Source organism: Macaca nemestrina, chromosome 14, assembly GCF_043159975.1.
Source record: "Macaca nemestrina isolate mMacNem1 chromosome 14, mMacNem.hap1, whole genome shotgun sequence".
Lineage (NCBI taxonomy): Eukaryota > Metazoa > Chordata > Mammalia > Primates > Cercopithecidae > Macaca > Macaca nemestrina.
In genome coordinates this window covers 119511796-119527820 of record NC_092138.1, presented here as the reverse complement: position 1 = coordinate 119527820, position 16025 = coordinate 119511796, and the positions used below count along the sequence as shown (strand labels likewise).

General features: G+C 45.2%; 1 protein-coding gene and 1 long non-coding RNA gene across 13 annotated transcripts in view; one reads left to right on the top strand and one right to left on the bottom strand.

Moving 5' to 3' along the window:
- LOC139358253 (uncharacterized) overlaps positions 1 to 16025 on the top strand; it is a 127959-nt gene that overhangs the window by 101584 nt on the left and 10350 nt on the right. The window lies entirely within an intron of this gene.
- The window catches only part of LOC139358252 (disco-interacting protein 2 homolog C-like), a 62045-nt gene that overhangs the window by 35867 nt on the left and 10153 nt on the right, over positions 1 to 16025 (bottom strand). For 6 of the 11 annotated variants that reach the window (XM_071078726.1, XM_071078725.1, XM_071078727.1 and 3 more), the window contains exons 2-3: positions 11651 to 11860; positions 9023 to 9157 (exon numbers count right to left, since the gene is read on the bottom strand). In XM_071078726.1, coding sequence (XP_070934827.1) covers positions 9023 to 9157; positions 11651 to 11860 — 345 coding nt within the window. Of the gene's footprint in view, positions 1 to 12; positions 229 to 4443; positions 5140 to 9022; positions 9158 to 11650; positions 11861 to 16025 lie in introns of those variants that run through there. The other 5 variants (XR_011612937.1, XR_011612936.1, XM_071078730.1 and 2 more) reach the window with 4 other exon arrangements.

The window sequence follows — 16025 nt, the reverse complement described above, 5'->3', positions numbered from 1 at the left end:
AATATCGGCACAGGAGTAGGTGAGAGTTCCAGAAATGCTGGGTTTTCACGTGTTTTTACTTACCTCCTATCTGTGTTTCCATCTCTGTGTAGCGTGACTCTCACATCCCTCTCAATTTCTACATTTCTTTACTGACAAGGACAGAGGTAGTGCATTGGACACACTACTAACCAGCATACTCTCTCGGACTTGCAAGGAAATGTAGAGAAAACAATCTAGAAATGGTATCTCAGAAGAAAAAAATATCAAAAATATGAGAATAAATGTGGGAAAAAAATCAATGTTTAAAGACAACTTCTCAACATATTTAGGTATCTCTGGGACCTAAAATTTCATCAGAACTCCCCACACTTCTTTCTTTTTACATTGCTCTGTGTGTGTGTGTGTGTGTGTGTGTGTGTGTGTGTGTGTGTGTATTCAACAGAAATCTACCAAAAAAAAAAATAATAATGCTATTGCTAGAATAATGCTACTACAGGGGAGAAAAATGTAATCTTTTCTTCCACCCATCTTAGCTTCATTGGTTGGGGTTCCTATAACAAAAGACAGATGAACCCCCCAAAAAGCAAGCGGAGGTTTATTAGCATGTATATTTCATATATACATGGGAGATACACAGGGAATGAGGGAATCTCAAAGAGACAGCTCAGACCTTTCTTTTATATAACATCTTCAACAAGGATAATAAATGTTTCTAGAAGTGCCAAGACAAAGTAAAAGGACTTTGGGTCATTGGGGGCAACAAATTGTGGGAAGGCCAATAAATGATAGATTTTTGTGTAAATTCCTCTGGTGCTGTTTCCTGAATAAGGGTCTGAAGTTGTCTACAGAGATTGAGCTGCGTCCTTTCTGGCAGAGAGGGGAGAAAGGGCACTTTTGTCTTTGTATAATATGATTATGTTGTGTGCTTTTCAGAAACTAGAGGGAAGGCCAGAGCGCTTCTTAATTGCTTTCAGCTCAAAATATTTTAGCATGGCGTGTTGTATTCTCTGCACTGTTCCTGCTGCAGATATCTCTAAAGGCATCAGTCGCATCCACAGCACTACTTGTGGGGAAATATTGAGCAGAACTGGAATCAAATGTATAATTCAGCCCCATAGAATCTGAGCCACAGGACAGAGAGAACTGCCCGGGAGTCAAAGCAGACACTGAGCAGCTGACATTCTAAGAGTCTCCTTCCAGTAGATCGGCGCATAAACTCAAGTTCTTTTCACAGATTTGTCTGTGTTTCTTTTTTGGAAAAAAACATAACCCTGTAGCGAAAATGTCTACTTCACAGTGCACCAAAACATCTGGAGCCTTAGCCAGAAGCAGCACAGACCCAGCCAGAAGCAGCACAGACCCAGGCAGCCTGGTGATGTCCGGCGGGGGCAGCCCATAAAATCCATCAGCATGTGGCCCTGCGAGCCGCCACCAGTAACATATGTTTACATGCTAATGAATGTCAGGCTCATTTAGAACAAATTTGCATCCATCAAAGTCAAACAGCGAGCAGAGCAGCACATTTTCCTGTGTGTCAGTGGCCCCTGAGATACCAGGGAGAACTTGAATTGCCTGACCCCTTCAACTTCCAAGCATCCCAGAGGGAAAATGCAGACCCCAGGAAAGGACTGTGCTGGAAACCATTTGTTCTTACAGATGTCCGGAGTAGTCTTGTGACTGACCCAAAGACTCCCCTCTGAGGGTGGGGGAGACCTAGGTTAGGAGAGGGTGAACCGTGCTGCCTTCTAAGACCTTCCTTCTAAGGGAGGTTGGGAGAAACCCAGAGTAGGTGGAGGTGAGCCATGCTGGCAGGACCTTCCTTCTAAGGGAGGGTGGGGAGACCTAGGGTACGTGGAGGTGAGCCATACTGGCAGGACCTTCCTTCTAAGGGAGGGTGGGGGAGACCTAGAGTAGGTAGAGGTGAGCCATGCTGGCAGGACCTTCCCTCTAAGGGAGGGTGGGGAGACCTAGGGTACGTGGAGGTGAGCCATACTGGCAGGACCTTCCTTCTAAGGGAGGGTGGGGGAGACCTAGAGTAGGTAGAGGTGAGCCATGCTGGCAGGAACTTCCCTCTAAGGGAGAGTGGGGGGACCTAGGGTAGCTGGAGGTAAGCCGTGCGGGTAGGATCTTCCTTCTAAGGGAGGACGAAGTGTGCTTTGCTAGACTCTGCGCTTGAGTCTCAGCGTGGCGGACCCAGATGGGAGCAAGTCACTTCTATCCTATGATTCTGGGTGTCCTCATCTGTCATGGAAGGTTTGGCTAGATGAGCTTAAAGTCACTCCAGTTGCAAAGCTGTGTGACTTGTAGATACATGCCAGTGTGAATGACTCACTTCACTTTTACAAGTTGCACAGATAGCCAGGCTTCCCCTTGTATCAGTCAGGAGGTCCCAGAAGACTTTGTCACAGGCAAAGAGGTGATTAAAAGGAGTCACTGACGGGATTCTTTGGAGATCGGTGGGCAGGGCCCAAGGGAAGTGAGAATAGCACTCCCCAGATTATGGGCAAGGGATGCCTGGGGAGGGGCTGCTAACGTGGACAGGCATGAGTAAGAGAGGACTGAGGACAGCTCCTCTCCCTCCTCCACCTTCTACCTGCTGCCAGCAATGAATCCAACCAGCAGCCCTAGGCCAGGCCAGGCTCCCAGAGTCAGAGCCAGGAAGAAGCCAGGCACATGGAGAAGCCACTGGTCCCCACCAACACCAAGGGTGCAGTAAGAATTTTGATGGAAACATTTAAAAACTCATTCAACAACTTCCTATCTCCCCAACCAGCCTCTACATATGATTCCACCTTTTCCGACTCCTGAGCCATCCTCAGGGGTGTCACAGGGGTGGGGCTGCCTGCTCTGCCCAGGGCCTGGGACCCTCCAACCTTTGGAGGTCTGGAGTCCCCTCTCCCCTCCCTGGCAGCAACTGTCTTCTCTGCTGTCAAATTATCACTTCCATCCTCCCACAACACATGAGAATTTAAGACGGGATTTTGGTGGGGACACAGCTAAACCATATCAAAGGGGGGACCTGGGGCTTCCTCATGGGGCTCTGGCATGAGCTTGGGTGACACAGGTTATAAGACCCCATCTGCTTCAGGTTTAATTGCATACCCCAATATTCCCAGGTTGTAGTCCTAACCAAGGACCTCAGAATGTGTCTGTATGTGGAGATAGGCCTTTTAAAGAGGTGATTAAGGTAACGAAGTCATTAGAACTGATGCCCTTGTAAGAAGAGATCAGGACACAGACATCTATTGAGGGACAACCGCACGAGGACACAAGAGAAGATGCCATCTGACAGTCAAGGAGAGATGCCTTAGGAGGAGCCAGTCCTGAACCCACCTTGACCTTGGACCTCCAGACTCCAGGACTATGAGAAATACATCTCTGTCTTTTCACAAAACTGCCTGTGGCAGCCCAACCAGAGCCATGCGCCATCTTTGGTTCTCAGAAATTCCACTGGTTTTTATACTCCTGGATTTTAGGAGGCCCCTGGATGACCAGCATGTGGCTAAAGTTAGAGAAGGAGTTACTTGTGTAAGAGAGCCCCACACATCTCTGAGCGGACACCGTACAGCCCATGAGATATTGGGTGTAGTACCATCCTCTCTTCCCTAGGATATTAAGAACAATATCACAGGAGGGGTGTACAGCCACAGCCCCTGCGTCACTGGGAGCAATAGCATCTTCTCCCCCTCTCAATATAAGGAACAATATCCCAGGGTGGGTGTACATCCCCTGTGATATTGGGTGTAACGTCATCGTCTCCCAATGCGGATATTAAGCATAGTGTCACAGGGGGGTGTATACCTTCTCCGCTATCGGGAATAATATCCTCTCCCCTCAGGACTGTATGCAAAATATCGAAGGGGTTTTACAACTCTTGCGATATGGGCAGTAATATCATCCTCTCCCCACCTAGATGTTAGGAACTCTATCACAGGCGGCCGTACATTTCTTGCGATATTGGGAGTCATATCCTCTCCCATCATGGATATTAAGAACAATATTACAATGGAGGTGTACCACCCACTGCCATATTGAGAGTAATATGCTCTCCCCTTCGGGATATTAGGAACAATATCGCAGGAGGTGTGTACAACCCCTGCGATATTGGGAGTAATATCATCCTCTCCCCCTGAATATAAGAAACAATATCACAGGAGGATGTACACCCCCTGTGATATTGGGAGTCATATCATTTTCTCTCCCTCTGGATATTTGGAACAATATCACAGTGGGTGTGTACACCCTCTGCGATTTTGCCACTAGTATCATCGTCTCCCTCCCAGGATATAGGGAACCATATCACAAGGAGGTGTACACCCCCTGCGATACTGGGAGTGATATCGTCCTCTCCCTCCCTGGATACTAGGAACAATATCACTAGGGAGTGTACACCTCCTGCAATATGGAGACTAATATCATCCTCTCGCCCCCTGGATATTAGGAACCATATCATGGGGGTGGTGTACACCCCCTGTAAAATCAGAAGAAATATCATCCTCTCCACCTTTGGATGTTAGGGACAATATCACGGGGGAGGTCTACGCCCCCTTCGATATTGGGAGTTGTATCATCCTCTCCCACCCAGGATATAAGGAACAAGACGACCGAAGGGAGGTACACCCACTGCCATAGTTTCAATAATGTCATCCTCTACCCCCTGGCTGTTAGGAATAACATCATAGTGGGGTGTACACTTTCTTCGATATTGGGAGTGATATCATCCCCTCCCCGCTGGATATCAGGAACAAGTCTATTAATTATTAATATTAATAAATATAAGAAAAATTAAGAGTAATCATCGACATTAATAATCACAATAAAGATAGTAAAATAGTTAAAAATGTTAACGATTAGCATTAATAATCAGTAGTAATATCACTACTAATAAAATAATGATATCAGCAATTGTTACTTAAATCAATATTAAGTGATGCTGGTAATAAAATAACAATATTAGCAATTATTTTAAGCATGCATAATCATATATTTAAAATAATTATCCATAACAGTATCCTATTAATAGTATCATTGATAATTGTTAATATCGATCATGGATGTTTAATAATTAATCATATTACTCCTAATACCGCAGGGGGTGTACACCTACCTGTGATGTTGTTCTTAATATCCAGGGACAGAGAGCATGGGATGTTGTTCCTAATTATCAAGGAGGGGAGAGTGCAATATTACTCCCAATATGACAGGGTGTGTACATCCCCCCCAAGGCACTGTTCTTGCCATTCAAAACAAGAGAGGATGACATGACTCCAGATATCGAAGAAAGTGCAAACCCACGTGTGATATTCTTTCTAATATCCAGAAAGGAAGAAGAGGATAGTAATCCTCATATGGCAGGAGGGGTACACTCACTCTGATATTTTTCCAAATATGCCGGGGGAAAAGAGAATAATTGCATTCCCAATATCGCACCAAGGGTTGTACACCCCGTGTGAGATGGTCCTTCATAATGTTTCAAGGCGGGAGGGATGATATTATGACATATATGGCAGAAAGTGTACACTCCCCAGGGATATTGTTCCCATGATCCTGGAGGGAAGGGGATGATATTACTTTAAATATTACAGAAGGTGTACATGCCCCCAGTGATATTGTTTCTAATTTCCACGTGGGAGAGGAAGATATGACACCCAATAATGCAGGGAGTACAAACAGTCCTGGGATATTCTTCTTAACATTCAGGGAGGAAGAGGATATTACTCCCAATACAGACGGGTGTACACCCTCTGACGGTGTACACACTGAGGGTATACACCCATCTGTGAAAGAGTTCATAATTTCCAGAGAGGGAGATGATATTACTCACAATATCATAAACAGGCTGTGAGTCCACCATGGCCCCTAATAGCCAGCGGGAGGAGAAGGGGTGGCTATTAGTCCCCACCTTGTGGGGGTGCCTCACCCCCCTGCGAGGTGACTCCTAATAGCCAGAGGGGGAGAGGGGGTGGCGATTAGTCCCCACCTCGCGAGGGGTGCCTCACCGCCCTGCGATGTGGCTCTTAATATTCGGGGGGGAGAGGGGGTGGCTATTAGTCCTCACATCGTGGGGGAGGTCCTAAAATAAAATATATGTTAACTATTTAAAGGTGTGAATTTTATTACATATAGAAAAATGTGCGTTTAGCGTACAAATGTGCGCATTTATGTCAAATACATGAAAACACATAATCCAGGTGTTTCGGTTCATACCACTGTAGAGACTTTTCGGTTTCTTTTCATACAACTGCCCAACTGGGGCCCAGAGCCAACACCCACCAGCTGTGTCACTGCGTCTGTTGTTTTACTGTCACACACCGGCCCTACCCCACAAAAAAAAAAAAAAAAAAGCCATGGCATTTAATAAAAAATTAATTTTACAACGTTATTAGAGATGACTTGTAGTCCTCTTTGAAGAGACTGCAGCATGTGAAGGATTTCAAATACAACTGTGTTCTGGGTCTCCTGATCTAAGGACCTATCCGCACTGGTGGCTTTAGCAGTGCTTCATGCAAACTTCCAGAAGGCATGTGTGTCATGTCTAAGAGCAAACTAGAGTTCACGCCTCAGCACTGTGTGCCTCTTCTTTCTTCCGTCCCACGGGCACCGTCTTCTCCCAGGGAGCTGGTGCTGTGCTCTGAGGCTCTGTCCCACCAGTCCCTGCCAAGTCCCTGGGGCCACTGTGGAGAACCAGCCTCCGTCTGTCAAAGTGTGTTGTGCAGAAAACAACTCATCCAAATCTGTTTAAAAACCACACATTTGCGACGCCTCTAGGCCTCAGAAGGTGGAGGCAGACAGGTAAAGGCAGCTGCCATGGGGGCTGAAGTTCAAGCCGGTCTGTCCGGCGACTGATGGGCACTGTCTGCAGTGAGCCACTGCACATTTAGCGAGGCTGTCTGGCCCCTCACCTCTGCCAAGCCTCCACCCGTCGAGTCTGGCCTGGATTCTCACACGCCTGCACAGCCTTCATCTGGTTCATAACTCAGCTCACAAAGGGCCCCATACAAAGGCCCCCGTACCGCGGCAAGGACGGCGGTGGTCACACCTGTGGTCATTTATCCTCTCTGCATCTAGCTCCTCTTCCTGAGGCAACAGCACCTCTGAAGTCACAGCCTGGCCTCCCAACTCTTCCCCGTCCCGGGCTTCTTGGCATGTTGCTCTGCTGCACACACCTCAGCAAATACTGCTGATTAGCCAGAATCACCCAGAAATCTCTTAACCTTGATTCTGACTGCTTTTATAATTTGTAATATTTGTACTTCTGGTGTGATTTGAGGAACAACAAATTTTAAAATTAGAGAAGATGTGGTTTTTATTCTCTCCTTTCTACTTGCAACCTTGAAAATTCAAGTAGCAGCAAGGGTTTGTTGAGAGTAACTTCCACCAAATAGAACCTATTACAAATGTACTACAGAGTGTCAAATAACCACATAGATGTAAAATAGAGATGCAGACACAGATATAAAATCCAATGGTTAAACCAAACTGAGAAATGCTTGCCAGTTTGATAGGACTTCTGAAACTTGACAAAAATGTTGGCTAAGGGATACAAGATGTTATGAGATGAGTGAGATGCTTGGCCTAGAACCACAGGCTCTCTCCTCTTTACAGCAGAAAATCCATAAGGAAGTCAAATCTGAAAGAACCAGGTACCATTGAACGGCATCATCAGTCGTCCTTCCCATCCCTCGGCCAGCTGAGGTGAGTGCAGACAGTCGTTCACCAACATCCATCATCCATCCTCCAGGCCATGGCTACACTTTACTCCCAGGCTCCCTGTCATTATGTAGATTAGGTAAATCCTAGCCACTCTCACCTTAAGCCTACCCCTGCCAGCGTGGCAATCACCCAGTCCCAACCACAGCAAGGACAGCCGTGTCCGTGGGAACACAGAGCAGCGGTCTGAAAGGAACCTGGATCTCTGAATACCTCATGGAGCAGTCACCAGCCTGGAACATCCTCCCTGACGGCTTTGCAAGACAGAAAAACTCCTTGGTTCCTCAAGCTACAATACTGCAGAGTCTCAGGTCACAGCATCCTTATCTACCCTCGTCAGGAACCGTTCAATGCTCATCAAGACATGAGAACAAAACTGCAGTGGCACAGTCACACTCGACGCAGACCACCTGCTGCTCACATTCATCGTATTAACACCAAAAAGCCACCGTGGTGGATATCCTGGATGTGGACACTCGGCGGCTTTTTGCTGGAGATGCGCTTTGTGCATTTATCGCACGACCATCTTGGCATCAGGAGCTGCAGCGCAGATGGCAGCTGTGCATGTCACAGGGAGTCTTATTCGCTGGAATCTCAGCCAGCTCCCAGCATCAGCTCCCACAGGGTCCTCTCCTCTGGGAGCACGTGCTTGGACGCCACAGTGTCCTGTGGATCCACAAAACCGCGCTGTCCTCCCTGGCCACTGTGCCTGTCCACTGTGCCTGTTGCGGCTCCGATAGTCCTCCGTGTCTACCTGTTGGGGCTCGGATAGGCCGCCTTGTCCGCCTGCGAGTCCCGTGCACTACAAGATTACGCCATTCCAAGGCTGCTCGATGAGGCTTCACACGGGGGCATTGTATTTCATTCACTGCTAGGTTCTACACTGACTTTTATGACCCCGGGGAAGGACTAAGACTTAAATAGAACAGCGGCTAGGTGATACAAACCGCCGCTGTAATCAGAACATACCAAGACCAGGCCACAGGAAGGAAGAAGCAGCCCTGGGCCGCAGCCTGTTACCAAGTCGCTGACATCTCTGTCCAACATGGATAAAAAGACCCTCTTTCCTCCGAAGTCTAAAGCAACATATCGGCCCATCTAACAGTAATTCTGTTGTACATTTAACTTCATCTTGCCCTTCTAAGTGACTGTTCACGGTCTTAACACCTGAACAAGAATTTCTCAGTTGCTGAACCACTGTTCGTTATTCAGCAGATAAAATGGCAGCAGATTGCACCCCAGGAAGAAACACACCCAGTCACGGGCACAGAACGGGACATCAGCACAAACCGTTTCCCAGAAAAAAACGCATCTCTGCTTTGGGACATACCATCCCCGGTCTCCATGAGCTCGGCGTTGCAGTACTTGGGCGCTGTCCGGGACCCCGTGGAACCCTGTGGTCGCTCCATCTGTATGGAGTGCTCTGAGGTGTACGTGGTTACGTCAGGAGGTGCAGAATGATTATCTGTAAAGAAGCACATCTTGAGTGTTTCTGGTGGTTGTGGCGTTTGCTCTGCAGGTTGAGCAAGCCATAGCTCAGGAAGAGACGGGAGCGCAGACGCTCACCCTGGGGGTGCCGTGAGAAGCCAAAGCCGATCTCAGCCACGTCTGCCACAAACATCTGGCACAAAGGGGGACCCCAGCATAACTCATGTTGCCGAAAATGGAGTAGAGTTCGGTGAAACCTCAATTTCCTAACAGGAGCCACGTCAGCGGCATTTTAACTAGAATAACGTTAGACCGGCAATGGCAGGGCGCCAGGAAGCGTGTGTGTGTTCATGGAAGGGTCCCGTTTCCTGTCGGCCACCGTCCACACAGCCCAGGGCTTTACTCGCGCTTTGGAGCCCAGGGCCTGGAAATGGAAACCCAGCTCTGAAAACTTCTGGGGATTTGGGGATGTCCCTAAAGCTCTCCGTGCCTCAGTTTCTTCATCAAATGGGAACAGTAATGGCTATGACCATGTAGGATCGGGGCGGGGGGGTTGGCCAGTGTGACTATGTTGTGCCTGGACTCCTTAGAACACTCACGCACACATGATCACAGATGCTAAGTTCTCATTCACAGGCTTCTGATTATCTCAGAAGGTCAAATGCACATCTGACTTTTTACTTCTCTTCTTTTGCCACACAAAATATTTCTGCTCTTCAAGTTTCATTATTTTGTCACAGCTTTTCCAAAAAACTCCCAAACTTATAGAAAATTTCCAGATAGTCTAGGAGGATTATCTTTGTGCCCAATTAGAAATTACCGGAACGCGATCAGCCGAGAGTTACATTTGGGTCACACTGAGCCCTGACGTACATGAGTTAGGAGCCCCTCATAGTTTGGATAAATTAATTCTTTGTACTAAAACTTCCTCCAGTATTGAAAGGGTAAACCCACAAAGGGAGGCCCAAGTGCAGTGATCCATTTATTCAAAAATATGTGTTTTCCTTGGTAAGATTCTGTGCATTTTCTTAAAATTGAATAAAATCCGAGGATACAAATGCTTCCACCAAGTGGCAGAGGCGGTGTCTGGCCTCCCCGTTCACGTCTGGCAGAGCCTTGGCCACTATCCTGCAATCCAATATACACATGGAATTTTATTACGGAAAAATACGTAGCAGTCACACATTTCTGTTCAATGTTTAGCCTGCTGTGATTTCAGGTAGGGTTATTAATTCACATAAACGAGTGTACATGTTCCTGAAACTGTGTCAAACTGAAGTTTAACACTGCTTTGCATTTGAGTACTACTTTGCAAACTTTTCAAGAGTATTTCTGTTTTCTCCTTTATACTCACAACAGTTGAGAGAGAAAAATTATTGTTTTCAATTTTTTTTCCCTCACTCAAGCCTAAAGCAGGAGAAGGGACTTCAAGATCCCAGCAGCAGTTATTGGGAAAAGTGAGACAGACCCAGCTCTCCTGACAGCAAACTCCTGTTCCAGACAGAAAACAGTTGACGCTTTCAGTGTCAGTGAGCACCGAAGGGGCTGGGACCCAAGTCAATCCCAAACACCTCTGGGTGTGAAGGAGTCAGTGATCTAGAAGTGAACATTCTGGGGTTCTGGGGTGTCTGTCGGCTATCTGATCACACATGACGTCCACCTGCTTCCCACTGAGGGTTTTGCAGAGATCAGGCTTTCCTGTGGTAGCTGGTGCCGGGAGGGTCTGAGCCTGCGGCTCGTGCTCCGTCATCGGCGACGTGGTACACAGTCATCTCCGGTTACTGCTTTAATAGAGACACACACCAAAACCTATTCAACCCAAGTCCCATACTTGATGGAAAACATTTTCTCCTGAACCATTCAAAGGCAGAGCGACGCGAGGCTCATCGTGGCTCCCCCACGTGTCGACTCTAGCTCTAGTAATTCTCACTTCACTCCTTTTCCACGGCATCTTCAAACGTTGTAGGGCAGTGATCCTAACTTTGCTCTTTTTCTAATACAGAGGATCTCCCTTGTCATAGAACCTACACAAGACAGTGCGCCACGCCCAAGAAATCTGAACACCTGTGGCAGACAGCAGCGTAAAGCGGCCGTGCTTAAAGCCCTCGTTTCCTTAAATGACTCCCGTGGTCAGGAGGAGCACACTTTAAAACCCTGTCCTGTTGACTGGGACTGTTAAGGTTTCACGCAGGAGCATAAGTGAGAAGAAAAGATAGAAGCGGATATGGCTGCAGGATTCCCCAGGAACACGAAAGGACTTATAAAACAGAAGGCCCCTGGAATTCGGATATGGCTGCGGGATTCCCCAGTAACAAGGCCCCTGGAATTCCAGCTGTGGGAGGAACCTGGGCATGAGAAAAGCAGTACAGCAGCTTCCAGAAACAATCCAACCAAAGCACCCCAGGGGCCAGAGGGGCTCTGCGCTCTTTCCACTAAGGGATTCCACAGCCAAGATACAAACAGAGGAAAACGTGCACACACAAAGGGGTTTAGACAACAGGCACAGAAAGACACTGTGAAGCGTGCTCACCCATGGGGGTCTGGGCCATGACATCCGCTAGCCTGTGGGCAGCTCTGCTGCCCCCGCTCTGCGTGGAGGACGAGGAGGTGGTGGACGTGGTGGAGCCGTGGATGGCCTGACTGATCCAGTGCTCCACTTTGATGCTGCCCTGGCTGGAGGTCGGGGCGCCCTGGGAGTCCACCTGCACTGAGCCTTCATCTTCTGAGCCATAAGAGGTATCTGTGTAAGAAGAAAGGCAATTTGCTATATGTTGCAGCAAAAACAGGCACTACAATCTCAGTCCCTCCAACACAGATTTACTTCACGCAAGTCTGAACAGTTGTTTAATGACTTTTTGCCGTAGACACTCTTGAGAATTTAAACCACTTTTCAGATAATGAACCATTTATTTTAGCATAATGAATTTTGCTTCCAAAGCACCTTATACAAACATGCTATAAGATGTTCGATACTGTCATCTCAAAGATGCACTGACACATTTCCTCTACACAGCAGTTTGGGAAGAAACCAAGTGTTTTCTTGTGTCAGTCAGAAAGTGAGAGGGCAAGGGGAGGCGGAGGGCCTGTGCAGCTCTCAGGAGTCTCAGTGTGACTATGTTTAGCCCCGGTTAGTCCTGAGATGCTCTTCTGGGCTCTGATTTATTTCTACGTTGGTGTGTGTGTTAGATACCCTTGCAGGTGATTTTTGCATCTGTGTGTTAGTTACCCATAGAGCTGATTTGTTTCTACATCGGTGTGTTAGATACCCATGCAGGTGATTTCTGCGTCTGTGTGTTAGTTACCCATACAACTGATTTCTTTCTATGTCAGTGTGTTAGATACCCATGCAGCTGATTTATTTCTACATCGGTGTGTTCGATACCCATGCAGCTCTCTAAGGATCAAGACGCTGATGATGGTAACAGGAGGGAAAGCAGAATGTGCCTCACATAGAGCGGCCCCTCCACCTCCCCGCTTTCCTCTGGGGCACACAACAAACCCTCATGTTACATTTTGCACTCAAATCTATTCACCTTTACACTATTCGTTTCTTATACATTGTCATTATTGATTTTTCTATCTGTACAAATTGGATATCTTGGATTATGAGAAAATACATCCCTTTTTTCACTATAATTCGCGAGAACATTTTTCATTTAATAACTTTTCATGCAGCACCAAGGTTTTTGGGAATAAATTGCTGCTGTATTTGTTAAACTTCAACGTAAGAATGACACTCAGAATCCTACCTACAAGTGAGTGATGGGAGGCGCTGGCTCAGGTGAGCAGCTCCAGATCATTGGGTGAGAGAAGGAGTCACAGCAAATAATCTTAAGACACTGGTTTGCTTCTTAAAAGACAGTAAGGGCAAACAATATTCACACTTATTACCACTGTCACATGACTTACGCTGTTTGGGAATTTTTTAAAAAGTTTACTTGTTAGACAAGCAATAATATTAGGAGCCTGAAAATTCTCTATCATCTTGCTTTTTTTTCTTTTGAGACAGAGTCTTGCTCTGTTGCCCAGGGTGGGGTGCAGTGGTGTCATCTCTGCTCACAGTAACCTGTCACTCCCCGGCTCAAGTGATTCTCTTGCCTCAGCCTCCCAAGTAGCTGAGATTATAGGCAAGTGCCACCATGCCTGGCTCATTCTTGTATTTTTAGCAGAAACGGGGTTTCACCATATTGGCCAGGCTGGTCTCGATCTCCTGACCTCGCGACCTCATGATCTGCCTGCCTTGGCCTCCCAAAGTGCTGGGATTACAGGCATGAGCAACTGCGCCTGGCCGACCCTGCCTTTTAAGAAAACTTACACAATTTATATAAAAGTAAAAGTAAAACTGACACAGCCTTGAGACTTTTGAGAAAGGTACACAACCAGGTGTCCATTTGGAGCACAACCATCTCCCCAGAACGTCTTCTCAAAACCCTTTCCAATCTTTCATTCCTCACTCCCACCTACCTTTTCCAAGAAACCTGCAGAATAATGTGATATAGACACTCGACAGAATAGCAGCAAACCAAGCAAGCAGCATATGAAATGGATGATACAGCATGACCAGTGGTGACTAGAATTACACACCATGGGGACAGGAAGTCAGGTTGATTTAACATTCAAAACTGAATTAATGTCATACGCGGTAAAGAATTACGGAGTAGAACCGCGTGTTAACCTTAGGAGACATAGAAAAGTACTGACAAATTCAAGAGAACGAAACTCAACAAACCATGAATAGAAGGCAATTTCCTCAACCTGTTAAAGTACATTCCTGAAAAGCCACAGCTAACATTGTATTTAATGGTAAACAATAGAATGCGTTTTCCCTAAGATGGAGAACAAGACAAAGATGTCCCCTCTTGCCACTTTTATTCAACATTATCTGGCAGGTTCTAGCTGGTGAAATAAATTAACAAGTTTAGTAATAAAGACATCCAGATTAGAAAGGAATAAAAGTGTCTTTATTCATAGATGACCTGACTTTGGCATGTAGAAAATGGCAAGAAGTACACCAAAAATTACTAAAACAAAGTTTGATGGGATCATAGGACACAAGATAAAGATATACATATACTAGCAATAAAAAACCTGAAAATAAAATTAAGAAAATCGTTCCATTCACAATAGCATCAAAAGCAGAAGACATTCAGCTGAACTTCTAACAAAAAGGTGCAAAATGTGTACAATGACAACTATAAAACATTACGGAGAGACATTAAAGATCCAAATAAATGGAAACTAAATAAATGGAGGCAGATTCATGATCGTGAATTCGAAAACGCAGCATTATCAAGACAATTCTTCCAAAACTGTTCCATTAATTCAAGGCACTGCCTAATAAAATCCCAGAAGGCTGTGTGTGAAATGGAAAGCTTATTCTCAATTTTATCTGGAAATACAAAGGACCTACAATAGCCAAAATAAATTTGAAAAAGGGAAACAATGTTGGAAGACTTCACTATCTGATTTCAAAACTTTACATAAAGTCATAGTTATTAAGGCAGTGGTATTCGCACAAAAATAGATGTATACATCAAAGGAACAGAATTAAACTCAGAAATAAAGCCTTATATTTATGATTAATTTATTTTTGACAAAGGTCTCAAGACAATTCAGTAAAAGAAAGGTAGTTTGTTTTTTCAACAAATGTTGCAGTGGCAACTGGGTACCCACACACCAAAAAGAAAAACCGTGGGGGAAAGAATCCCCCAAACCAAACGAAAACAAAAATCCGACTTAGATCTTTACTGCACACACAAAAATTAACTCCAAATGGATCACAGACCTAAATGAAAGAACAGTAAGACCATGACACTTCTAAAACTCCCAAAGACACAACCCATGAAAATTAGTGAAATGGACTTCATTAAAATAGAAAACTAGTAAGTTTTAAAAGATGATTATCTCCCTATAACTAATGTAACAAATTACCTTGATCTTAGTGGCTTACAACAAGACAAATCTATTATCCTATTGATGAAGAAGTCAGAAGTGTAAAATCTAAGTGTCAGCAGAACTACGTTCCTTCTGGAGGCTTCAAAGGAGAATCCATTTCTTTACCTTTCCCAACTTTTAGAGGCCACCTGTGTCCCTGACTCATGGCCCCTCTTCATCTTTAAAGTGCATCAATCCAGTCTCCAGTTCTTTTCTCTTTTAAGGACCTTCTTGATTACAGTGGGTCTACCTACTTAAACCAGGATAATGGTCCCATCTCAAGATCTTAAATTAATCAGCTGCAAAATGCCTTTTAACCACTTCAGACAACAGGTTCATAAGTTCTGGGGAATAGGACCTGGGTATCTTGGGGGAAAGGCTTTGTTCTGTCTGCTACATAGTAGTTTGTTCTTTCACTGAGAAACGTTACATCTGTAAAACTCTTATATTCAGATTGCATAAGGCACCTGTAACCCATAAGATGACAACCAACCCATTTACAACATGAGCAAAAAATCTGAACATTTTACCAATATATACAAATGGCTATGAATAGGAATTAGCACATTAAAAGCTAATAAGCACATTAAAAATGCTTAGCATCATTCATTGTTGCAAAGTAAATACACAATGATATACCATTCCACATCAATTAGAATGACAAAAATAAAAATAACAGTAACTATTGGTGGTGATGATGTGGAGAAACTGGGATGAGCATATGCTGCTGGTGGAAATGTGAAATGGTGCAGTTATTTTGTAAATAATTTGGCAGTTTTTAAAAAGCTAAACCTAAACTTACAATAAGACTCAATCATGCTACTTGGCATCCACTTAAGATAAAAGAAATTATATGCATACACAAAGATATGTACATTAATGTCAATGGCAGCTGAATATGGAAACAATGAATAACCAACTGGTAAATGAATAAACAGAATGTGTCATATCTATCAAATAGAATATAAATA